This window comes from Apteryx mantelli, chromosome 4 (assembly GCF_036417845.1).
Source record: "Apteryx mantelli isolate bAptMan1 chromosome 4, bAptMan1.hap1, whole genome shotgun sequence".
Lineage (NCBI taxonomy): Eukaryota > Metazoa > Chordata > Aves > Apterygiformes > Apterygidae > Apteryx > Apteryx mantelli.
Genome location: NC_089981.1, coordinates 29,539,281 through 29,566,496, shown reverse-complemented (window position 1 = coordinate 29,566,496; position 27,216 = coordinate 29,539,281). Strand labels below are relative to the sequence as shown.

Sequence of the window (27,216 nt, the reverse complement as noted above, 5' to 3'; positions counted from 1 at the left end):
GTTATACTTTAATAATATTATGATCTAATGCAGAGTGACATGTAGAATCTTTTAATTCTTCAGAAAAAAAATTTTCTGTGACAAAATTTTTAACAGCAAAGATTAATTCTGCAAAAGAGTAGTTTCTTTTGCAGTAGTAGTTTCTATTTCTTTAGTAGAGTAGCTAGGAAATGCTACTGCCTACTCGATGAACTTTCCTTCCAAAATCATTGGTAATGTTAGTGGACAGGGAGGTATTGATTTCTGCCAGATAAGAAACTCATAATAATGAAATATGTGCCAAATAATGAAAGTTAGTTACTACTGACAAAAAATAAGATACAGGGCAAAATTAGAAAAGAATTATAATTGTCTTTTGATTACCATTATCCATCACTGAGTAAACATGTTCATCTGCATGTATTTGTAACTGGTTCTGTTGCTTTTGATGTGCTACAAGCTCTAATGATGGTGTACTTTTGTAAAATGTTAGAAAGTGTGACTGATGGGATAGAGTATTTTTTCGTATATAATATTTTGGGCAGTTGTCTTTGGAACTAGCATTGCTCCATACCAAATGAGCAACAATTTATTTCCATTATCAAATGCTTGCTGTGATTTCTCTTTGCTTCCTAAAGTCTTTATTTTTTCTTCTGTAACAATTCAGATGTGGAACACAAGTTTATACCAAACATACTACTTTAGTAAGTGAGGTATTTCATAAAACTGGCTTTCTTTGAAATTGAAACTGTTTGAAACTTAGTGACTCTAAGTTCTTACCAAACCATTCTCGGTTACTCCCATTTGTTTGCTCCCATCTAAACCTGGGAGCCAGACAGGCAGACAAGCTATGCTATACGGACAAGTCCCTGTGGCAGATTTCTCTATAGGATTTTTTTTTAAGTGCAAAAACAATGCTGCTTCTGAAAAAATAGAATAAAATTATTTTGCTGGTTGGGGTATCTCAGTGGAATTTTACTGCTATCTACAGCTTTTTTTCTTGTATGCAGGAAGTACTAACTATTCATATTACTGATTTTACTGAAGATTCTTTTCTTGCTACTGTAGTATCTAAATTTCTGCTGCCACTAGATATTTTTGGTGCCTTTATTTTGGATGCCTTGCTTCACAGATTTATGGACAAGAAGAGTCCTCTGATAATCTGATTTACTGCATATTGGGTTAAAGAATTTCACACAGCCATTTGAACACCAAATTCAGTATGCTTTTAGAGATTTGATTGTCAAGTAGTGCTATTTATATTCTGAAAATCAATTGCCTTTCAGATATTTCACACTGAACATGAAAGAATTGTCACAAAAAATCATAGTTACTAACCAAGGCAGAAAACACAGAAAAATACCTACTATTTATCTTTTCTTCTGCTAGTGCTAGATAGGCTCTGACAATCTGGTTTACCAGTACTTTATCTTACATGGACATCATAACACTTACTTAAGTGTGATCAGAGCGTTGTAGAAATTTCCTCCTCTGGAAATGACAGTAACATAGCTGCATCAATAAGGCACAATATGCAAACTAAAAAGCTTGTTGAGAGGCAGAGCTTATTAGGTTGGTACAGCGCATTTCGAGTATGGCTGTGCCGCTTTCAGATGCGAGACTGTGGCTCCACGTCATACTGCGCTGTTGCTTGCGGATATACAGCTCAAGTTGTTGCTAGCTTTGGGATTTCTGTACTACTCCCTGCTGCCAGAGTGATGTTGATACTAGTGCCAGAACAGAACTGTAAAACTGTCATCTTTGAGGCATCCTCCTCTTTACTCACACAATTAGACCATAGTCACATCTGTTAGAATGTAGTTGTGAAACACAGGATTAAAAAAAGAACTTGCTTAAATCCATTTCGCTTTCTAACATGTCCATTAGACATGGACAGTTACAAACTAAGATCTATGGCATTCTCCATTTTAATCAAAGTATTTAAAAATCAAATATGGAATACTTTATCCTGAAATGTAATATTTGAATTGTTCATCCTTATATACATTTTGATTATAATAAAATCTGGGGTATGCTGTTACATTATGTGAGGCAAAGGGAGTGCAAGAGTTCTTGGTAACAGTTTAAAGTGATGCTGTTTCCATTGTTGAAGGAGATTATTATTATATAATACTTTTAGTAGTTAGACTTCCAAAATAATAGGCCTTTGACGAGGAAATTCAGCAAATTTTTGTCCCTGCTTCTGAAAAGAACAACACTATTCATTTCATTTCTGTATGCTTAAATGGATGTTAGTGACTTGCAAATTATGATTCATTTTATCATTGTGTTACTGATTTCATAGCAACCATTTTCTATACAGTAGAAATCACTGTGCAATGTTTGATTAGAGTCTTAGTTTAAACAACAGTACAGTAGGTTGATTTTGACAATTTTTGTTATGAAATGATTGCTTTCCAGTGTGTGTTAATTGTATCCTATGGAGAATGCAAATGACATGTTTAAACACTGTACTTTCTAAATTATATTTTAGTGCATGCCTTAATAATTGTGATCTCTAGCGCCTCACAAAAAAAGTTTTTTAAATATTCTTCATCTTCATGAAGGTGTCTGGGCGAGTCTTCGTTCCAGCAATCGATTTATCAGCGCTCAGACTCCATTCATTGATGTTGGTGCAAGACTTGCAGGGAAAGATAACACCACTTCCTACAGTAGCAGCACATTTTTGCAGAGTCAACTTCTGAGACGTCAAGCAGCACTTTACATATTTGGAGAAAAATCTCAATTACGGGTAATGGCTATTTTATTTTTATGTTAAAATAGTTTCTTTTTGGCTTGAGTGTAATAACCCTAGTTTTTACAGAACAGTAATATTCTAGCTAAGATAGATGGATAACTCTCCTGGGGTGGGGGACAGCGGCAGCTGCCCTGGGTGCCCCGGTGCCCACGCCCCCGGTTCCCACAGGTGACGGCAGTGCGTGCCCGCCAAGGAAACGCGCTGCAGCAGCTGCTCCCTGCCCCCCCACGGGGCGCGGGCAGCACTGAGGGAGCGAGCGGAGCGGCACGGAGGCCGGGCCCGGGGGGCCACCGGGAACTGCCACCACCGGTCCCTGGGCCGCAGCGCTTCAAGCTGCTTCATGCCCAGGGGTCGCCCCCGCCAAGGCACCTTGTAGTGTATCAGAGCTCCCCCCCCGCCCCCCAAACAACCAGACCCAAAAAGCCTCCAGCCCCCAAACCTAGTAACTCTTAAGCATTAGGCATCAAACTCCCTCAAAAAGCCCCGGTCGAAGCTCGGCGCCCCCAAGACAAACAGAAAACCAGAAAAAGCAACTAAAGGACAGGCTCAAACCCACAAAAGCTGAAGTTCGGTGGCTGGAGCTATAGCTGTTGTCTCTTGCTCAAGTGTTGATGTGTAGTAGATACAGAGCTAAAGACACAGTTAAAAGATACAGAAAAGGATGACAAAGATGATTAAAAAATGGAGTAGCTTTTGTGCAAGATAAGAGTATTTAAATTGGAAAATACATGACTAAGACCGAAATACATTCCAGGTCTGTAAGATCATGAAAAGTATGGAGAAGGTGAATGCAAAAGGTGATCAACTGTTTCTCAAAGTAAAAGAACTGAAGGGTATCCAATGAAATTATCAGATAGCAGACTGGGAAAAAAAGGAGGTACTTTTTTCAGTACTTCATAATTAAACTGTGGAGCCCATTACAACATGACCCTTTAGAGGCTAAAAATTTAAATGGATTCAAAAAATAATTAGAGAAATTCATAAATGATCAGTCCATTGGCATAAAGTCAATTAAAAGTTTTTAAGCGGTGCAGGCCATATTGTATTTTCCGCCACAAGGGTGAGGACAAAGTAACTTCTCATGGCAAGATAGCAATTTGGCAGCTTTTCAACATTAAGCGGAGATCTTATTTTTGTACTAGAATCTGGCAAAGCACCCGGCTTCCAGTTCTTGTTCCTAGCGGTGAGGCTTCCCCTTTGCAGTGGGTGCCTGTTGGCTAGCCAACACCATGTCCAGCAAAGCCTTCGGATTCAGAAGTGCCCATCTCTTCAGTGCCTCAGCAGCGCAGGCTGTGCAGGGAGCAGCGCAGCAGCGTGTGGCCCCGCTTGGTGTGACTGCTGAGGAAAGGCTGAGGGCTGGAGCTGCAGGCAAATGGGGTGGGGGGGATGTGCCGGCAGCGGGGCTCGCTGCCCATCTCAGGGGCTATTCGGAGCTATTCCAAAGGCAGATCTGGAGCTCTATATCTGTGTGTTCTCACTTTCATAGCCTCAATTAAATACTCCTAAGCACATACTACTGTCCTCTGATTCGACTGTTTCATCATCTAAACGTTCAGCTGACTCATCATCTCACAGTGACGTCTAGTTTTGGAAACATAAAACAGACTTATTTGGTAATTTAAGCTGCAGTTTTGTTTTTCTTGATGGGTTAAAATATGTTACAAAGTAAATGGAATGTTATTAGTCAGCAAAGCAATTAGCAGGGAAAGAAAAGCATCATTAGTGTGGGCCAGCACCAGGATGAAGTGAATGAGGTTGAAACAGAAGTCTGTCCATCTTGATTTTATTACATGAAGAGGTCCGTGATGTTTACAATTTTTCACACCTTTTTGGTTAGACCTTAATATTTTAGATGCTGTTGTTTAAGAAACAGGTGTTCATCTACAGTAATTCTTGATAATTTAACTTTTCTTTTTTCAAAAAATGTTTGCAGGTATTTTTTAAAAAGTCCTGCACTCAAAGATTGAAAAGTCACTTATTTTTTATTTTCTTTCTCCAAGAAATATTTTTATTATATTATAATATATATTATAATATATATAATAAAATATAAATAAAATATAAATAAATATAAATATTTATTATAATATATTATATTTTAATGTAATTATATTATATATTTTATATTATTCATATAATTACATGTATCTATTTTTTTATTTTCTTTCTCCATCATGCAGAGAAATAGCAGATGTAAAACATAATGTAATGAGTGAAGTCTATAACTTTCAAAAGCTCGTGTGGAAACACCGTTATTCAATTCCTTTTGAAATTATATTTTTTCAGGAGATGGAAGAATGTCCTGAATCAAAATACTAGAATTCTTTGCAAAATGTGTTTCTGTGTTGACTTTTATACTTTAAAATATTTTATATTTGATTTGTATTCTGAAATACAAATGTATTTTTAAATGATGGTTAATATAACAGTTAAGTATCACTTCTTGTTCCTTTTTTAATTTTTCTTTTATAATTGGTTTGCAAATTCATCTTCTGTTTGGTTTCTTCATCAGGCACTCGTACAGGATGTAGTCACTTTTAATTATTTATATTATGAAAATGTCATCTGCCATGTAATCATTTTCCACCATAGTTAGCAAAACAATAATTTGCAGAAATGTCATACTAAGTCTTGTAATCAGTGTTTTAATTTCATATTATAAAGCATAATAATATTACTTAAAAGTCAAACCAGAAAATTCCAAAGTAAATGTAATTCATCATTATTAAAACAAACTGTTATTTTGAATACTGAGAAAACTGTTTATTTTCCTTGAAAAGTTTTCATTTTAATCAAGTTGGCACTTTCATTTGGTTTTCTGGAGAGCGTTCTGCCTGAAGTTTTCAAACAGGTCTGTTCGTATCAATTTTTCATCATCTTAAAATATCTTTTATAACTGTAAGCCACACAAGGCTCTGGCAAAGCAGACCCTTTGATGAAAAGGAATACAGGAAGAGGAAGGTGAGGGAAATGATTAGATGGAATAAAATTGCTCTAACCAAATACAAATAATTTTTCATGTTTCTGTTTGTTTAATTTCTTAATGAATTATAAGTGGAGAGTTCAGTCATGCATCTAAAGGAAATGAGTAGAAACATCTTTAGTCTGCTGCTTCAAAGTGACCTTTTTGACCACTGGGACAAAAACTAGAAATGGTTTAATATGCCAGCACTCACAAACCAGATGGGGATAGTATGTTAATGCTTGGTATATGTTAAAGCATTTTAATATATTACCATTCAGGTGTGTATTTTTATGCAGAATACAAAAGGAGTTGACGATTGGATGTGCAAACAATAAGCATTTGACAAAACCATCCTGAAATAGTCTGCAGCCCAGTAGCATGTGTATAATTTGGAAATTTTGTAGAGGGGCAGTCCATCAGGGATCCTTATATTATGCCAGATGGTGTCCTTATTCCTACTTGTTTAGACCTTAGAGGTTAGGGGTGGGTTTTTTCACTTTTTTTTTTTTTTAACTTAATAATATGATTTTGCAAAAGATGGGCATTTCTAAGAAAAAGGTGTGTATTGTGTTAACCAATGTAAGAATAAAATTACATAGTGATTAGTGTATTGTTTTGAGCTTGCTGTCATTGATCTGTACCTAATCTATAAGATCAGTTCAACTTTCGCCTTATATAAAGAATGACTGATGATTTTTGTTTGTGAGGTATTTGCCTAGCTTTTGTTAGTCTTGCTAACTTGGAATTTGCTGGCTTTGTAATAGGCTTGGCGGAGCATACATTTCGGATGTTAATTCCTGTAAGGACCTGCTTTATTCAAATCAGTAGCATGTCACGTATTTTGGTGATGTAGACAGAAAAATATAATGTTTTGAGGAAATACAGCTATGTTTCTCATGTGCTCTTACCATACCTCCTTACAACTTAGCATTCTAAAAAACAAGATTGGTAGTTAAGCTGTATGCTTTTTAAATTTATTTTTGAGCTATGCCAAAACATAAACAGGACTAATGGATCTGGGCTTTTGCTTTCCAACATTTTGGCCTGGCATCCTATGAAACATCTTGATCGAGACTGTTTGTAGACTATGTTTATTGTATTAAAGAGCAGTTTCTGAAGAAAACTGAAAACAGTTTGCTGTGAAGGTCTATCAATGCTTCATGCATGAAAATTGTTTCTTTTCCAATTATGTTCTCCACATTATCATCCTTCTCTCTGTAGTTCTCTTTTTCAGTGAAATAATTTGATCTCTTAATTCAGCCCCTCCCTTTTGTCACTCATTTTCTAAATATAGTATGTAAAACATGAAAAATTTTGCTAGGAAAACCTCACATACCTCTTGGAAATTGTATCAGGTGTTCCCCAACTACTGCTGTGTGTTGAATTAGGTACTTTAGACGAACAGCTGCCTCAGGTTGCAAGAACTGCTTAGGTGAGTTTGCTAGGTTGCAGTTTTGGGGGTTCTTTTGAGATTTGGAGGGTTTTTTTCCTGCTTTGTTCATTAAACTACTAGAATCTGTACTGCATTGTTAGTACTTCAGACAGGGTTTTTTTGTTTGTTTTTTTTTGGTTAATTTCCATTAAAAAAAACTAAAGGAAGCATGTTATCTGGTGCGTAAAGAACTAAAAAATAGCAGACAGACATCTTCCAGATGCACCCCATTTTATGCATACATTTGTTATGCCTGTACTCTATATCATATTGGGATAAGATTCCATCTGCCTGGTTGAGAATATATAAACAAAGAAATATAAAGGAGAGAGAATAAGAGGAGAGAAAAAGAGAGAGGTGTGATTTTGAGTACAGGCCTAGGAGTCAAAAAATTCTAAATTCTAGTTTGGATACTAATTCCTTTTGTGACCTTGAGCAAATATTTCTTCATGTTCCTCAAAACTGCCAGTTAATATTATTGTAGGTATGCCTTGTGCCCATGCCATGCAAGTCTTTGCTTCCAGAAGAATCAAAAAAAAAAAACCAAACAGAATGCTATTTGCATCCCATGCATTGTGCATCACTACTGGAAAACTACCTATGTTTAAATCTGAATTTACTTGTTCCTGGAAATTTGAATATCAGCTTAAATATGCTTATTGACATTAACTTTGGAGAATAGTTTGATTTCTCTAGTGAACTCTATAAGGGAGTACTGCAACTTCCTTTATTTGGTATTTATCAACTAGTAGTATTTGAATCACAAATTTTATTGTCATTTCAAAAGAACTCAGAAGATTTATCAAAATCAGCTTTGTTGTATTAATAAAAATATTAATGTCATGTGTTATACATTCCTTTGCTATGAGTAGTAGATGGGTAGTTTTTTATGGGACATTTTGCAAGTGTTGTAAGCATCATTATGTGCTGGGCAGCTGCTTAAAATAAACAGAATTTGAATTATGAATTGAAATATTTAGCAATAAAGTGAGTAAGGCTTTGAGATTTGATGAGGCCTGCGATAAAAAATATGCTTTCCTATTAAATTGCATCTGCTGTTGTCCTTCTCACACAGGGCTTCAAACTTGATTTTGCTTTAAATTGTGAATTTGTTCCTGTTGAATTCAGTGACATCCGACAGACAAAAGCAAGCTTTAAAAAGCTGATGAGAGCTTGTGTTCCCAGCGCTATTCCTACAGATTCTGAGGCAACATTCCTTAAAGCACTTGGGGAGTCAGAATGGTTCCCACAGGTAATTTATGTGACAGATACTTCTAATAATCTATGTGCAGGACTGCTTACACAAAATAAATCTGACGCTGTTGTGACAGAGAACTATTATCTTCTAGCCAGCTGTTGTTGTTCTTTGTAGTTACTTTGCATACTGTCAGTTTTGTCAGTACATAGGCATTATTATTTTAATATGACCATAACATTTACAGATGTAGGAGGCATTTTTAATAACATAATTTACTATTTCTGACATGGAACAAGTACCCAAGTAGAGATGACCATTTTTACTGCCTATATCAATTTATAGTCTTGATTTCAACTGCTTTGTCTTACATTATATATTTTAAAAATCAGAAATAAGCAGAAAACAATAACTGAGTCTTTTGATTTTAAAGCCAGTGTTATACTTTTCATATGCGTTACCCCCCTGACTTCCCATATGCACAAGTATTTAACAACAGGCCAACATCTGTTGTCTATTGTGGGATATAGGAACACGTCGGGGGACAGGGGGCTCATCATCTATCAGTACCTGTTCTCTCTGAATCTGTTCCTTTATTTCCGTATCCCACATTCTCTTATGTTAAGACTAAGAAAGTGAAGGCGTGATTGGAAGTAACTTTTGCAAGATTCAAATGATGATCATGTGGAAAAGTCAACTCCTTGTGAATCTTTGAGCATTTCAGTTATAGCGAATACTTTTGAACAGGTGCATGTTAGGTTTGGAATCCTCTGTTGAATAAATTCTCCTGAATATAATTAATCGTAGAAAAAAGAATAGAACCGTATCTTATGCTAATTTCTCAAGGAGGAAGTACCTGTCCGTAACATAGTAATTCTGGTAACTATGTATCATACTCCTGGCTGGCATGAGCTACAATGCAAGGACAGGCTTGCCACTTTTCCCCTGGCGGCGTGATCCCTGCTAGAGAGCACAGGAGCTGGTCAGCGCTGTGTCTGAGCCCTGCTTTGTTCAGGAAGGGGAGAAGGAGGTGGGGGAGAATGAATACTTGACTCCTCCACCATACTAACGTTTTCAATCACAAAGCGATTGAGCAAATCAAAAAGTGTAGACAGATGAGCTGAGTTACATTTTGATGAAATAAACTTGTCCCTATAGCAGCTCAGAGATCAGCTGTTTCTCAAAGTATAAGAAACTTCAGAGCAAGGGCAGCAGTGCATTGCTCTGTGCTCAGGACTAGATCAGAATATCACGCACTAGCCCTGATTCATTACCAAGATGTTTCTGTGGTGTAAATCATGTTTAAAATGCTATGGTATGTGACTTATGTGATAAACTTAATTTATGACTGATTTGTCCCATTTTCTACTTCTTTCTGCTATCTGTCATCTTGGAAATTTGTTTTTATTATACAAAGCTTTCTTCTGCTAGATAACAGAAGTTACATGGTATTGGCTTTTAATACTGTATAGGTTAAATAGTTCTTTTTAAGGCTGTGAATACACAAAAAAATCAAGATGCTGCCATATTTTCTGAATGTAAATATAATGATAAAAATAGTGAATCTTTATAACCAGATTACACATCAGTTTCTTTTCGTATGGACAGCAAGAAGAAGTCTTTATTCTACTCTACTGCCTAAAAAATATAGACATGTTTGATTTTTAAAGGTGATATTCTTTTCAATCTTTATCTATTAATAATTTCAGGAAAATGAGTTGCTTTTATTTTCTAAGTAATGACTATGGGAATGTTCAGAGGAGTTAAGTATCTGCCATCGTAATTTCCATGGTAATATTTATAGGATTGTTGATTGTTTTTTCCTTACATGATCTTAGATATGTCTTGTCTTTTATTTATTTGTTTTCCTATGTTGTTTTCTTTCTTCTTTCAGGCTTTCATATTTCCTACTGCTGGTCTTGGTTGGGTTCTATTCAGTGCTCTACAAAAAGCAGTTTCATTCTACTGTAAAAAACTGAATTGGTTGCGTATTGTCTGTTATGTTGTTTGCCAGGAATGCTGTCACAGTATCACAAAAATGATAGAAACAGGACAAAGATTTTCCCTTTTGTCATTATGATGTAAACTGCTTATTAAGAAAAAATAAACCTGTGCAATCCACTAAATTTTTCATCTGCTTGTAACTTTTATGTTTGAATAAATCTCATTCAAGTCAATAAACCTGCCCAGAGAAATTAACTTCCCCATATGCTGAAGCATTTGTAGTAAAACTGCATAATGCATGTTAGAATTAAAGTATCCTCTTTCTACATGTTTTAGCCAGTTTGTCCCAAAGCAGAGAAGAGACTTTAATCTATTTCCAGATTATAGAAATGGGATTTTTTTTTCTTTTTGGATTTTTAATACATAGTTCATTGAATTAATTTCAAACGTTCATGAGATTGTCCTCTTTTGTTTTCCTGTATTTTCTTTCTTCCTTCTTTCAGGCTTTCATGAGATTGAATATTAGAAATATTTTCCTTTAAATATCTTACATGGATTCTACCATTAAAAGTATGTAGTGACTTTATGAAACTTTAACATTTCACAGGAAAAGATTTTAGTGTTGAGCCCAGCATGGAATTTCTCTACAATAAATCTGTCAACCATGTTGTTCCCATTCTCCTTTTTATGACATCAATTTTATTACAGAACACATTAGTTTTAATAGATTCAGCTCCTATCTTCAAATCTTTGCTTAGTTTTGTTATAGTTTGAATAAAAACCTTCTGAGACTGTTATGTTATTATAGTTTCTAATCTGTTGCATCAATCAATTTCTCTGTGCTGTATGTCAGCTTCATAAGTCATTTTTAATATTAAGTATAAAAGGATTCTGTTTGTTGATAAGATCTAGAAATTTATCTTACATTTGAGTATGTTACTTATTTGTAATACTTTATAGCTTCACAGGATAATGCAGTTGGGTGTGATCATCTCAGAGCTCCTGGAAAATGGTTCTTCAGTTATGGTTTGTTTGGAAGATGGCTGGGATATAACCGCACAAGTAAGCTGCTATTAAAGCCTGGAAATAACTAGTGAGACGAAACACAAGGCAATATTTTTTAGATAAGTGACTGAAAGTTTGATATAACATTAACAACTTTGTGATGTGGCAGCAATGAAGAGACTAGAATGCCTGAATCCTGCATTCCTTTGCAGTTTGCACCTATTACTGATTTTTCACGACCATGAAAAATGTTCCATACAATGAACTTGTTCCAAAGGTCCTGATGGGCTTACACTTTTAAGGCACATCTAATATCTGAAATCCTGTACTGACTATATATTTTAGACTGAAAGCTGAGAGTTGCCACAGCAGCTCATTTTATCTTTGTAAATAAAGTGAACGGTTGCCTCGAGGAGACTGACCAACCACAAGAGAGAAGGAAGGGAATTCTTTCTCTTGCCATTCACTTTTCTTAAATGAAGTTAGGAGACCACACACAAAGAAAAAACTGAATTTATGCCAAAGTGACACCTGCTGCAAGGACAGATGACTATAACAGATAACTTTCTGAAGCAAACTATAAATTAGGTGAATGATGACCCACTGCCTCATGCGGTGGGTACATTGTGTCCATGTAGTTGCTTCATAATCCAGAAAATAAACACAGATACCAATAATTTCTGTAAATAAAAACCTCTTGTACAGCCAGCATCCCGATACCAGCTAAACAAAAACACAAGGGAATGTTAACATTATTCTTGGAACCACTGTCAAAAATGAAAACTAGAGAAGGGAAGGTACATAATAACTGGAGCTAGGAGATGTCTGTACTGCGTTTTACAGTCTCCTGAGATGCTGTCTACAAGAACAGGCTGGTAAGCACCATAGTACGGCAACACTTCAGAAGATCTAAAGTAACCCTCAAGAACCATTCTTTAAAGCTTTCTCTGCTGAGGTAGCCCATACTTTTTTGTAAATGTTTATCATCCATGTTTTATTAATAAAAGTGGTTTTATTTCAAATTTAATTTAAATTTGGTAAGCATTGTAATAACCAAAATCTCAAAAAATCCAAAATCTACAGTTGCTCAGGTTTGTCTTTTACCCAGTTTAGTTGAAGCTCTTAAATATGAAATATTATTTGCATTATTTTGATAACAATATCTGTAATTGGTAAAATATTTGTAATTTTGTTTATATGAATGCTTTTGTTTCCCTGAAATATAAACAGATTATGGAATATTTCATTGAATAAAGTGTTCTCCTTTTAACTCTGATCACGCTTAACACAGAATATTCTGTTTTGTGATCTAGGTGGTATCTCTGGTGCAGTTACTCAGTGATCCCTTCTATAGGACACTTGAAGGCTTCCGAATGCTGGTGGAAAAAGAATGGCTGTCTTTTGGTCATAAATTCAGTCAGCGCAGTAATCTGACTCTCAATTGTCAGGGTAGTGGATTTGCTCCTATTTTCTTACAGTTCCTAGACTGTGTGCATCAAGTAAGTCAATCTATATCTAATTTTAGTTTACAAGAAGTATTCATAAATTAGTGTATGGATGCCACGATTGCATGTCTATTATAGATAATGCTTTGAGAGAAGACTAGTAAACTTTATCTCTAGCTTTTGGTAAAGTGAATGGGTTTTGCCTCAAGAAAGAGTTGAAAAATAGCAAATGGTTGCCTAGAGGAGACCGACCGTCCACACAAAACTGTATAAAGGGGATTGTTGGCATTATGGATCTTTTAAGACGATTTATACGGAGGTTTTAAATAGGAGTTCTTTAAGCTGGCTTTTGGCAGCATGGAGGACCTTAAATTTAAAAGGAGATATTGGCGGATTGTAAATACAGTGAGTAGCCAGCACATGTGCTTTTTAATTCCCTGTGCATGATGATGACCTTTGAAGAGGCCTTGTACTGTGCATCAGTTCTGGAGACAACCTATATGCTGCAGCTGTCTGTGATGTTTTCAAACTCCAAAATAGAATTTAAATCAAAAACCCCTCTATTTCCTCTATGTAATGCATTCCAAAGGTCTAGTGTGTTACTCTTACATGTTCTAGACAAGCAGAGCCTGATGACTGGTAGCAGTGGAATTTCAGCACGAGTGCTATACGTTTTTTTCCCTCTGGTAAACAGTCTGTCTTAGATCTGACTGTTGAAGCTTTCCTGAGGAAAATTCTACCTTTACTTCATTTTTTTATACTAGCACTTAATTCAGTACTATACCTGCCCTAATTCTCAACTCCATCCAAAAGCTTTGTTTTAATTTTTTGAGAAACTCTCTTCAATTTCATTCCACATCCTCATTTGTAGATTTTTTCAGGCTGCAGGGACTGAACCTTACTTGTAGCAGAAGAGGAGTGCCTTTTCTTTCTTTGCCTGTTGGCACATAAATATGGTGATGATTTCTCTAAGTAGGATGTTGTAGCTAAGGTGAGTAGTCTTTTGGTAGATTTTTCTTGTCATTTTTTTCTAATCAAATGCAGGGACAGATATGCCAAGTCTGCTGCTATATATAATTGCTGTAGGCCTCTTCCCAGAATGAATTAGGTTTCGAGCAGCCGATCATTGAGCCTCAGCCTAGTACCTTCCTAGAGAGGTTCCTGTGGGGTGACCAACAAGAAAAATCTCTCTGAGAATATGGAGCCCACTGGAAGTATCTCAGCAACCTGAGCCTCATTGTGCTCCCAATCAGAGTTATAAAGACAAACTTCCAAAATGATCATAATTATATGAATAGAGTCAGTGTATTTTTTTACATCACCAGTTGGTTTGACCATTCGACTGTGCATAACATTACATTTGCCATCCAGGTCATTGCAGCAACAGTATGGCAGTCCGTAACTTCTTCATGATGATTTTTCAGATTAGGGTCTTGCATAGAAAGAAGGATAAAGCACAGAGTGATGAGGTTCTTGAAGCATTTTGGATTCAAGACAAAGATGTCATTCCAGGAAGTTAGTTGCAGGCCTGATGTTCGAGTGAGCATTATTAGGCAGAGGGCCTCCTCTCAGGAGCATGTTAACAGATGTTCAAGATGGTTATTAGGGGAAACAAACATAAATAAAATTTTGTAGTTCGTGGTATTCTGTTTTTCTCATGCTAGTCTAATCTCTGCCCCAGAGTTCATACAATTCCACCATAAGTAATGCTTTTTCTGCAGGCTTTATATTCTTGGCTGGTAGAGATTTCGCTGTAATTTTCCATTTCCGTAGTTGAAACAGATTTTTCAGAGGTGCAGTAATAGTACCAGAAAAAGAAGGAACATAAACCTTTAGAAAGCTGAGAAACAATGGGTCAGCTGGAATGTTCTTATTTTTTTATATAGTGCATGTTCAGAAGATGAATACCAACAGTTACACGATGTAGCAGAAGTTAGATTAACAATATCACACTCATTTCAGGTTAATTCTAAAGACTGTTCGATTTCAGGTTGATTATAAAGACTGTCCTCTTTTTCATCTCAAAACAGTAAATAAAATGCTTTGCAGATTCTATGTGTATACGAACACTAGATAGGAGGAGGTAAATGACATCTTGCAAAGCTTGCATACTTCCTGTTACATGCATGTGTTACCTTTCCATTTCTCTTGTTTTTCTCACTGAAAAAAAATGTGCTTTATTAAGCACAGTTTATTAAGCTCCTGGGCTTTATTATTAACCTGTATTTGAATCTGTGGATGTCTGTGTCTCACATAAGACTGTTAAAAACACCAGCCTCCTTTCTGGAAACAAACATTCAAAATGAATACTTGCATGGAGTTGACCTGAAAGGGGAGTCAGCAAGTAGACTTATTCTGTTGCCTGAAGCAAAGTCCACAGTTTAAATTTCACAATAAACCGATGAAAAACAGTCTTTAGATGTCTATGGGCAAGGGATAATGAATGAGAAAATGAGTAAAGACTCACTGAAGAACATATTCAAGAAAAGAAAAATTTTGTATATATCCCAACATTAAACATCTCCTTAGAACATCAGATTTATTACCATCTTGCAAGTTAATAAATCATATCCTTGGAATTTGGTTCTGCTTCTACAGCGTTTCCAATTAGAAAACAGAAGTATTTGTCATGTTTCATATCTTATCAATCTGTTTGCCAATGGCTGTGGTCCTCAGGTTAATATTATTTAGAATGGGGAGATTTCTCTAATGAGAGTTGATACTACACTTTTCATTCAAACAAGTCTGACTCATTGTCACAATAACTGTTCCTTACAATAACTCAAGGTTATTGCTCCTTTGCTGAAGTAGAAAAATCTAATTCTTAGCTGCAGTGACTACTACAGGACAGAATAGCCCTGTCTTCAAATATTGAGACCCTTCTGCTGGGTGGTTCATTCAGTTCTGTGTACAAATCGTCCATCTGGTGCTATAGTCTCTCCACTGTCAGATCTCTTCCCCTTGCTTTAGTGAGATGACTGGATAACACTGCCTATTAATAGGATGGAATAAATAAACATCTGGTTTGAAGCAGTAGTGTAATTTTGAAGTGAATCCCTCAAGCATCTTCCATTACCATTTGTTGATGCTGTTTTGGTGCATGTGAACTAGATTCATCTTGGAAAAAATAAAATGAGTTCAACTTCAGGTGTGTGCCAAACGCACATCAGCTCTTCAAGGGATCTCAACCAATGACCAGTCCTTCAGAGAGCTTAAAACCATGTGTACAGCAGGGTTCATTAACTTAACTGGACCAGACTAAATCTAGTCCAAAGTAAAACAACCAACATGCAGTGAAGCTGTAGGGACCTCAGCACTAGCTGCTTTAGTCCGTTTGCCCACTCCTGTTGCTCTGAATTACTTGCTAATGTAGACATAACTGACATCATTTTAGATATCCTGTTTTTGACCCCGGAGACACTTTGCTGCAGTCTTATTGTAATCCATCTTAGAAAGCTGGCATAAAGAAAAACGAGGAAATTATCCATGCATACCTGCAAAGTATTTTTCTTCGAGTCCAAAGATCACAGAAATTTTGGAGACAAATGGATTAACCAGAACAAAGATGAAAGTTAATATTTAAGGATTTGGGCTTATTGTCATAAAACAGAATTTACCATGTTTTCTTCATTTTCTTTAATTATGTTTAACACAGTCTGCAGTTTTAAGAAAGTAGTTTGTAATTGTCCTAGCTTTAGAAGACAGGACAAGATTTAAGGAAGTGGGATAAATCCCTGCTGCTCCAAACAACTGGCAGGTATGATTCTGCCTCAAGCTGCAAGGCGCCTAAAATACTCCTCCTAGATATGTGAACCTGTCAAAGAAACTTGACCCCTCTCCTGAGAATTTCTCAAGGAAGTGTGCATAATCTGTAGTACTTTTATTTGGAGGCAGAAGCAGGGGGCAATTTCAGACTTTCCAGTTTACTCTAAAATTAAATGTGATGCTTTTTCTTTTCCTAAGATTAGCCTTGAAATAACAAAATAAATATTCATAGTGTTACTTTTAGGAAAAAGTTTCCGTTGTCTAGGTTTGTTTTCATTTGATTTGGTTTTCCTGAATGGTAGAGAAAAGTTGCCTTTGTAATTAGTCTCAGGTATCAGCTTTGCAAGCATGTTGCTAGGTATCTGACTCTCCTCTATCTTTAAGAAGCTATATAAAGTTCTTTCAGCTTCATCAGCTTCTTCAGCTTTAAAGTTCTTTCATACATGTTACTAACAGATACTTTTCACAGAAAAATCTGTATTTTTTATTTTTTGTCTCAAGCTGTGTCCCCATGCCCTGGCTGCAGCTATGTCAGCTGAAAGATTACCTCCTGCAGGCCATCTGGAGCAATTCATCCCTTCTCCTCTGGTGGAGATACCACCTTTCCAGTCTGTTAGCTAAGCAGTTCGTGTGAACCTGCCCACCTGGTCGGTCAAAAGGGTAGAAAAAACTTGGTAGAAGAGGCACACTGTATAAACTGACCCATCTTGTTTTGCCTAGTGTGGATTCAGGAGCAGTTCAGCTGGTCAATCTGAGGGAGGCAGTAACCTCTCATGATGTGCAGATAGGACTGGCTAGGGGTTGTAATCTTTTCTGACAACATATCTTCAGCCAAGAAAGGACATGGGAGCACAGCTTTAGTGTGTAATCAGTGTAATATAAATTATGTAAATCTGTCCATTCTTGAAAGAATGCTTTAAGCTGACTTTCCTATGATTCTATTTAGAATGTGGCTCAGAATAGGTTTTCTCGAAATAGACATATGAGGATGAGTCTTCTAACTCCTAATGGCACAGAACTGCCTTACCAAATTCTAACCAATTTATTGTAAATTCTAGGGAAATGAGTTTTGAAGTCCAGGTAGTGGTTGAGCTTTCTTAAGAATTTACTGTGAAAAATATATTTACTGTTTACTAAATATTCGTATGTGAACATTTCTGTTACATTTCATTGGTTTGTGTGCAACTTGTTAGAGCACTACGGAATCCAGTTAGACCAGAAGTTGACTCTGAAGTATAATATGATCATATATTGCATCTAAAAAAATAGCCCATTCACTTGAAAGAAACATTTGGTCCCTTCAAATTATTTTTAACCATTACAGTCTCAACATAATAGGTACAATAAGTCACTGTAGAGCCAATATGCTCTAAGTATCATTGGTTAAACTAAAGATACAGAGAAAACAAATGAAGCAGTGATTCCTAAATTAGAACTGCATCATCTTGTAAAAAGTCATTGTTTATGCCAATATCTCCAGGTGTCAGCTGAATTATTAATGAAAAATCATTCTTTCACAATAGCAGCATCTGGCAGATACTCTCACTGCTTCTGAGAAGACTGGATTTATTAAAGTGATGTCACTGCAAGAAGCCTTTCTTATTTTTCTTCTTTATCTATTTGTTAACTCATTAAACATAATTAAACCTGGATGATTTTCTAAAACTGACTTCTTTCAAGCTCAACAAGAAGCTCTGTTACAGCACTCTCTAGTACTTACAGCCACAATGGATATATTCAGTTATGCCAGTGTTTGCAGGAGTAGCCTATTAGTGATTATGAGCACAGGGCATTTTGGAATATATGTATTTATTATTTAAGCTAAATAAGTATTGATACGTAATGGGAATACAAAACCAAAATGTTTCAAAAAACTAAGGAAGGCTGAAACAACAGTAAGATTACTAAAAACATTTAGGAGAGATTTAAGTTAACTGGGGACATTGTGATTTGAAAAAGAATTCTAAAATACTGGATTTCTGCAATCTAATCATAGTATTAGTATAGGTTTACTTATGTTTTAAATGTTTGTATATTATGGAAATTAAGCATTTTAAAAGAAGGTGCCGTTCTTATTTTCAAAAATACCCTATCTCTGTAGCCATATCTTTCGAGATAGTATATGTTGAAATTGCAAAGTGTAAAACATTGCTTCTAACTCACATGCAAGTTTTGAACATACCTCTTTGAAATCAAAGAATTAATGAAGTTTGACCAAAGAGGTCAACAGAGAGAAACCAGCTATATTTATCCCTAACTTCAGTGGTTAAGTTGCTTACAGTAATTAGTCTCTCTTTTGTGTTTATTTTTAATTGTTTAAATGAATCCAACTATTTTCTCCTGTGTTGAATTTCTAGTGAATGATCTAATCACCTCTGATGTTAGAGCTGTATTTTATCAAGAACTTTTTCCCTGATAGCTCAGCTGTGATTTGAATTTTGCAGACTATGCAGCAGCTAAACAGATCAGTAATAACAGTAGTCACTTCTCCCAGTGGTAGCATCCTTCCCATCTCCAGGTGTGCTGAAACCAGCCACAACCATTAAAACACATACACTAACAGTAATTGCATCATTCATCTTTGCTGTCATCAAGGAAGTGGTTTAGAAGACAGTTGTTTTCACTTAAAAGGTAAATTGTTCTGTTATAATTTCTAGTTGCTTGTAGTTGTAGCTCCAGAAGTCTCAGGAATGGGATCACTCACAGCACCTAGATCCATGCCAAGATTTTAATAGCAGCTTATTTTTGTAACTTTTTAAATTTACTATAATAATTATTGACTTATAAATAGAAATTAGGACCCAGTAAAAGTCATGTCAAAGAGCAGAGTGTACACTAACTTATCAAAAAGCCTGTCCTTCTGTAGTGTTTAAAGGAAACTCTTTTCCTAGCATGAGGTGAAAAATGTATACTTAACTGCTTGTGTGTGTATGTATATGTGCATATACACACACACACACAGAGCTTTTTGAATCACAGTTCAAAAGTACATTATATCATTGTTGTACAAAATTAGTGTTCTCTGGTTGTATTTTAATCTAATGTATGCCAGTAAAATTATTTTCCCTTTTTATAAGTAGAACTAAAAAGTTACTTCGTCTACAAAGTTTATCTTGAATTTATTATAGTAAAAATTCTGCTTAGTTGTATAAGCATACAAAGCTATGCAGGAATGTAATCATTTGTATCAGAAAAGTAGTGCGGGTAAAGCAATCATGAATACATTGAATTGAAATATCCTAACATTTTACATGCCTACCCACTAGCTAACATCCTAACAAGAAATTTGCAGGCTGAAATGCTGTGTATGTGTTTATAGGTCTTTCAAGGGATTTTTCTGTCACTGTTGTACATTCAGTAGCTAACCTTTCCTTGCTAAATTCATACTTGGCTTTTTTGGATTTCTTTGGGATTTTTTCAACTGGCATATGTAAAAATCTAAACATCAAGGAGCTTCAAATAGTCTAATACGCTGGTTTCCTTAAGCATTTTTAAAAAAAATCTCTCTTGAGGAACCAATAAGTAGAGATTAGCTAGAGAAAAATGTCAGAAAATGAGAGTGGTAGGAATGCAAAAGGCAAGACATAGGGGGATTGCAAAAATAAAGGTATTTTACTAGTTTTGATGTGAAGCTAGACAAAGCACTATGAGAATTATATTTCAAACATTAAATTCAATCAACAGTTTCTTTTGTGTTCAGTAAACTATTTATTTCTCTTGTAAATGGTGATTTTCAGTTAATTCCTTGTTTAATTCTGAAAATAAAGATGACAATTTAAAAATTTATTTTAAAAGAGTACATTTTAAGGGCAAGAATTAAATTTTGAATCTTGAATTTTATATGGATAGCAAGTATACAAGTATATATCATCAGTAATTAATGCTAACAAATATGGCCATGAATATTAAACTTCATGCTCGAAAGCTTACACCAGTCTCTTTCTGATAATGTCTAGGATGAAGCAATTGTGAAGAGCCATCTATTGCACCTTGCTCTACTGTAATAATCTTGCACTTTTTTTTTTAAACGTTTGGTGCTGACTCCTGTTGGAGACATACACTAAACTAGATGGATTCCAAGCCTAACCCAGGATAATGAATCAAGATGTTACATTGTTTTTACTGTTTTAAATGTATACATATGAATAACAGCAGCATGGTTTTCATTTTTTCCATACTTCAACATTTCAGCACATATTTTGAGAAGGAAAAAGAAGTGTGTGTAGACTAGCAAATACTTCAGAATGGGGCTGAACCAGTAATGAATGATAGACTATCATTTGCCAGCATTACTTCTGTACATATCTGCTATGTTGTGTCCTGAGCAACAGCAAGAAGTCTGCTGCAAAACCTTCCCATTAAGTTTGATTTCCAACTATGGAAATGATGCATCAAGGAGTAGCATCTTTGTCTGTGAAGTTGCATGGTGTCTCATGAACTATCATAAAGGATTTATACCCAAGTGGATTACTTTAAAGAATCCTGGGTTTTATTCAGAGTAAAATACATCTTAGAAAAGTACACCCTATCTGCTCTGAAACATTTTTGCCACATAAACGTTCCATGAATTTAATTAGTTTTTAAATATTTTAAGACAAAATGTAGAAGCATTTTTGTGTACCACGAAGGCAATTGTATGGATATATTTGTTATCAGCCTTCACAGGAGAATTATTTTGTTGTCATATTTCACATTATTGTTCCTTACATATCCATTTGTATTATACCTCAATACACTTTTTCTTTTCTTTTCTTAGATTCATAACCAATACCCAACAGAGTTTGAGTTCAATCAGTATTACTTGAAGTTTCTGGCTTTTCATTACATATCAAATCGATTTAAGACATTTCTTCTGGATTCAGACTATGAAAGACTAGAACATGGTACGCATGATGTTTATTGCACATTGTTTTTGTAATTGTCCATATTTTTCCCATCAATGTTTAATCTACAAAAATTTGCCTAGCTTGAGATGGTCCAGTAATTTTATGGTGATGATCTAATGAATTCCAGTTCAGGAATATAAAACAAAATGTAGGCGAAGAGCGTGTAGAATTTCCTGAGTGAGTGATTCCTGAGTCATGCCACTGATGGGACTAAGAGAAAATGAAATAAAAAATCAGTGCTATACCTCTGTTTCTTCAACAATTTCTCTTCTTGATTTAGTTTCCCCTACAAAATACCTTATTTTAACAGAAACAAAAGCCTTAGGGATACTTCAGAGAGTGCATGAGGTTTCAGGAAAGGAAAGCCTTTCCATCTGTTATCTCTCACTCTTTTCTCTTGAATTCTCTTCTGTGTTTCTCTTCTTTTGTCTTTTGTCCTTACTCCCTTCATCTGTCATTTGCAGGCTCAGTGTTACAGTCAAGGCCTCATCTGCCCTCACAGCCCTCTTAGTAAGACAAGCCACTTCATAACAACCGCATTTGAGGCTGTTCTTGGAGCCCATTCACTTAGCAAAACTCTTACAATAAATGCTCTGAATTTCACTGCTTCATGGAGTGTTTCTCATGGCATATGGTCAATTTTAATGCTTTTCTTAAAAACTAGAGTAACCATGGAGCAGATTGAAGTTGAGCAGCCACTTTATTTCTACAAAGAATATTGATTTACAGTATTTACCTTCCTTTGAGCAAGAGATTGCAGTAGATGACCTCCTGTGGTCCCATCCAACCTGGATTATTATATGATTCTACAATTTCTATTTATTTTTTTAAACCATGTTTGTTTAGTGTAGGGTAGTTGTGCTTTCAAATACCATTGCATGTAGTATAAAGTCCTGTTTCCAGTAGTCTTTGACTTACCTGTATGTCGTTCCAAAGCCTTTAAGATTGCACAGGTCTGTGGCTCATTTGTTTACACTGGCCTGATCTGTTTTGCCTGTTGTGAGTTAGCAAATAACTCCAGGTGCAACTGATCTGGCAGATTGGAAGGGCTGGTAGCCTCTGGTACTGGGGGCAGGATTGGCTGGCAGCGCTCAGTATCACGACCGGTTGAGCCAGCACAGCTGCAGGCAGGAGGAGACATTTATCTGTACACTCAAGTATTCCAGTAAACTTCAGAACAGGGGTATAAATATAACATCATTGAATATTTTTTCATACCAAATGGATATTCTAACTTACAGAAAGAGTGGCAGTTACAAGTCACAGCAGTTGTTTCATCAAATATGATCTCTTGTAGCATTAGCATTTGATCGTAGATTTTTATTATACATTTAATCTATGAAATTCCTTTGGCTATGCTTTAGTGTTTGTTATGTCTTATTATAACTCTATCTTTTTGATGCTGTTGTTTTCCATAGGGACATTGTTTGAAGATAAAGGAGATAAACATGCCAAAAAAGGAATTTGTATTTGGGAATGTATTGAAAAGATGCACAAAAGGAGCCCTATTTTCTTCAATTACCTCTATGCCCCTGCTGAAACAGAGGTATGGTATTAAAAAAAGAGGTTATTTGTTATTTTGAATGGTTCCTTGAGTACATTTGATACCGTAATTGTTCTCACCTGAATTAAACTCTTGGGGGACAAAATTGACCCTCCTTTATTGACTGGTGTAGTGTCTTACAGGCTTGTAACCTCAGTCATGTTAGTTTTGGAACGGTCACTTTAGTTCACTATAAAGAACCAAAATCTGGAACATCTATTTCTGCATTCCCGCTGAGGTAAATGAGGATACTTGTTTGATGCAACTTAATTATATGAATGATTATAAAAATAATCTCAAAATTTGCACAGGTTGTTTAAAAAAAGTTACATACTGTAAACCACGATTCTAGCAAAAATAGTTCAGAGTAAATTCCAGTCACAATGGGATAAGTTTTGTAATGATCTAATTGAATCATATTACCTATGCCACTGTCTAATATGATAATGTATGTTCACTAGGTTGCACTGTGTCTTGAATAATTATATGAAATTCATAATACCCTCACCATTATACAATTCTGCAATAGACAGGGAAGAGGCAGTCAAGACATCTCAAAGAACTGCATGGAAAGGGTGCAGTTCATGCTTTAGCTCTGAGGGCAAGGCTGGCTTAAGATGTTCCTGTCTTCCCTTGCCCCCCAGATGTTCATTGCTGTGCTGCTGCCTCCTGCTTCGGCAGCCTGCTGCAGGCTTCCCCTTGATAAATGGTTTGTTTGCATGCCTGTCCACTGATGGTTCCCAGAGAAAATAATGACACCACAGTCTCTACCCATCTCTGAGGCCATGTTTCCATTGCCACTTTTGCTGGTGCATCTCCATTTTCTTGGTTTTCCTTTTCCTTGTTTTACCACATTGTATCTTAGCATACGTAGCACTTTGTGCTTTATTTTGTTATGTAAACCGATCTGTTTTTAAAAAAAAAAAATTTAAGATTATTTTCAGTCTGGATCAGATCACTGTCGGCAGTGAACAGTGCAGCTCCCTGACCCCGTTGTACTGGCATGACAAAGTGGTGATGTGAGGGGGAGGCAGGAGGAAGCACGAAGGTGACACAGGAACTGCTTCAGCTGTCTTTGTTACAGAGAAACATCTGTTTTCTCTGTAGAACCATCACTGTGATGAATTTGGAGGTTGATGAGCTTCTTGTTCCCTGTATGTTCTGTCCATTTTATTGTAAACAGTACTTAGTAGCCTGATTACGTAGTAATTAAGAATAGTTTTTGATATTTTGATGGTATTTTCTTTCTCCCTTTTAGAAGAAGGAACTATTTTTCCTCGTATGAAATGGTGTCGTGGTACCAGAATTACTCATTGTGACTGAACATCACTACTGAGATTTTAAAATTTCCCATTCATCTGAGGCAGTAATTCCCCTTAAGGAAGCTGCATGCAAATTAAGAGTGTTACCTTACTTATTAAAAGAAAAAGAATACATTTTTAATAAAAAGTAAACTGTTTAAAAGTGCTCTGAAAATCTTAGAGCCTCTGGCTGCTTGGCTCGTGATATTACTGTGGGTTGTCCACTGATGTTATAGAGCCTATCTTCTTTCCCTGATGCTATAGAGTCTAAAATTCTCTGCTGAAAAGAAAGTGAAGAGTGACTGCTATATTTGCCTTTTATATCTTTAACGGGAGGCACAAAGACTGTGAGGGTGTCAACTCTATATGCTGAATTTGAGTTCTTGGTGAGCACCTGACTGAGTAGAAGGATAAGCAGAAGGAGCAGTATATTCCCAAAGCTAGTATCTTTGATCTGACTAAGCCATATATAACAGGGTCTTGCCATGGAAATTATCAAACGACAGTGCCACTCCCCTAATACAGTGTTAAATTTAGTATAATCTAGAAAATCTAAGTATTGCATTTTTAAGTCTGAATCTGAAAGACCTGTTTTTGTCATTGTAATAAAACTTTCTTTTGAATAGGCACTGAAACCAAACGTAAGTATGTCCAGCCTCAAAAAGTGGGATTACTATGTAGAAGAGATTTTGGCTACAGGCCCTTCCTATGATTGGACCATGGTGACAGCAAAATGCAGTATTTTAGAGGAAGCTGACCAAACGAATGGTTCACTGTCTCAGAGTAAGAGGAAAATAGTATGGCCGTGTTATGATGATGTTAAAAAAATACAACCTGATGCCATCAGCAGCCTCTTAAATGTAAGTACATATGTTTAAAAGAACATAAAGGTCTTTTATTGTCATGAAATTCGTGTTTACTTTTTATTTAAGTTATTGCCCTATAGATACACTGTTATTAAAAGTATCTTGATAGACGTCAAAAAAAAGAAATTTTATAAAAATGTTCAGTTGCTTTGAAGAGATGTTGAATCTGGGAATCAGTCAGACTTCCTGCAAAACTTGCATTGTTCTGAATGAACAATTTTGTGGGAGTATGCTTTAATAGTGGTCAGTAACTGTGGGAGATAACATTGTATGCTTGAGAGCCATTTGGGGATGCATTTTCTCCACTGTCTTTTTGAAATAATAAGGTAGCTAGCAGAATAGATTTTTAGTTTGCCTTTGTCTAAGATATGCGGCTTTGTCACTACAAGAGCTGGTATTTTAATTCAGGCAAGCATTGGTCCATCTTCTTGTCCTCTTGCTACTCAGTTTAAAGTAGATGCAGGGTAAAATGTCAGAGCCAGATTTCCAGAGAATCAGAAAACAAATCTGACACTTGTTGATTGCAGGTGGGGAGGCAGACGCACAAAAATACCCCTGGACATCTTGGCCCGAATTTCTCAACAAAGCTTTTCATGATTGCTCTTAGTTTATTCATGTTGACTAAGACTCGCTCCTTCCTTTTGGATCATAGCAGTTGCCAAAGCAACAGATGCAGAAACACTGGCTCACAGGCTTTACTTTCTGCAGAGTTTACCAGGTATCGAAATAGGATGTGGAAATTACAGTAACACTTCAGGCTCCATACACAAACCTAATGCAGAGTATTGGATACCTTAGAGTATTTTGGCAATTGCAATAGATGCCAGACTTTGGCTTTTACTTGTTTGCGCTTCTTTAGGTTCCTTAGGTTTTGTTCTTTCATTAGAAAATGAAAAAGGGTCCTATTTAACATGAAAGTTGTTGTAGTTGTTTAGAATGATTTAACATCTATATTTTCTTAAATGTCTGTTGTTTAATTATGATAAACTAAACATTAGCAGTGATAATTAATTATATGAATTAATAGCTTATGCAAATGACAAGGGCATTTTTCACTTCTTAGAGCTGTTGTTTCAAGCTGTGTGCTTATTCAGATACACACTGTTATGTACAGTTTTTTATTTTGAAAGCTATATATGCAGACTTTATCTTATAATAAAGCTGGGATTATGGAGCCTGATGTAGCAATTCGTGGAAAGTGGGGGTATGCTGTGTGTCCCTGAACTTTCCAGATATCAAAGGTGATTTTTATCAAACATCTTAAGGCAGAAAGGATCTGAATAGGTTTGACTCCTTGAGGATATACTCTCTTTGCCAGAGAGTTAATTTTATTCAGGAACATTCCTGGGATCTCTTTTGGTCCATTCCTTTCCCTCATGGTTGACCAAACACAGGAACAGTGTTCAATTAAAAAAAAAAAAAAAAAAAAAAGACAGAGATTGAGAGACAGAGATTGAGAGAGATTTCAGCTGTAAAACTCTCCTTGACTCAAAAGAGCGTAACCAGAACTGATCAAAGCTTAAGGAACTTCACAAATGCAAAGAAAGAGCTTAACAGTCTATCAGCAGGGGTCATATAAGGGATTCTTTAGTAAAAAATAGAGAGCTTTCATATCGGGTAACTAGAGGCCAGAACTACGTTGGGAATATAGCAGCAGTGCTCTTCTGCATTTCTGCTTGGAGTAAATGCCAAACAATCCATATCCACAGCTGTGAAAAAATGCCATATAACAAGGAAATTAGCCATATTATATTCCAAAGATATGTGGGTCAGGTTTTATAGAGTTTAAATGTTATCTGTGAATTAGATTATAGTAATAAAAGATAGCAATAGAGAGGAACTTTTGGAAAACTTTGAAGAGGTTGTATAAAGGTTACAAAAATATTCTTGTAAGTGTAAAAAGAAAAGTGAACTTCCTTCTAGAACAAGTTGTTAATTTAGGGCTAGTGCTGATGTAGGACGAAGACCTCTCTTTAATCATAAACGTGTCGGTATCCAAAAAATGTTTGAACTGAGACCATATTGAGCTCTGGCAAACTATTAGGGAAGATTGATTCTCCCCTAGTCTATAATGATAAGCCCAAATATGTTTGTTCTTAAAATATTTTGCAGTTGAAAACTAGATAAGACTC

General features: G+C 35.8%; 1 protein-coding gene across 1 annotated transcript in view; it reads left to right on the top strand.

The window, feature by feature from the left end:
- The window catches only part of SBF2 (SET binding factor 2), a 281,893-nt gene that overhangs the window by 243,125 nt on the left and 11,552 nt on the right, over window positions 1-27,216 (top strand). The window contains exons 30-36 of the mRNA XM_067296115.1: window positions 2,547-2,731; window positions 8,210-8,386; window positions 11,234-11,335; window positions 12,592-12,777; window positions 21,245-21,371; window positions 22,793-22,920; window positions 24,845-25,078. Coding sequence (XP_067152216.1) covers window positions 2,547-2,731; window positions 8,210-8,386; window positions 11,234-11,335; window positions 12,592-12,777; window positions 21,245-21,371; window positions 22,793-22,920; window positions 24,845-25,078 — 1,139 coding nt within the window. The remainder of the gene's footprint in view (window positions 1-2,546; window positions 2,732-8,209; window positions 8,387-11,233; window positions 11,336-12,591; window positions 12,778-21,244; window positions 21,372-22,792; window positions 22,921-24,844; window positions 25,079-27,216) is intronic.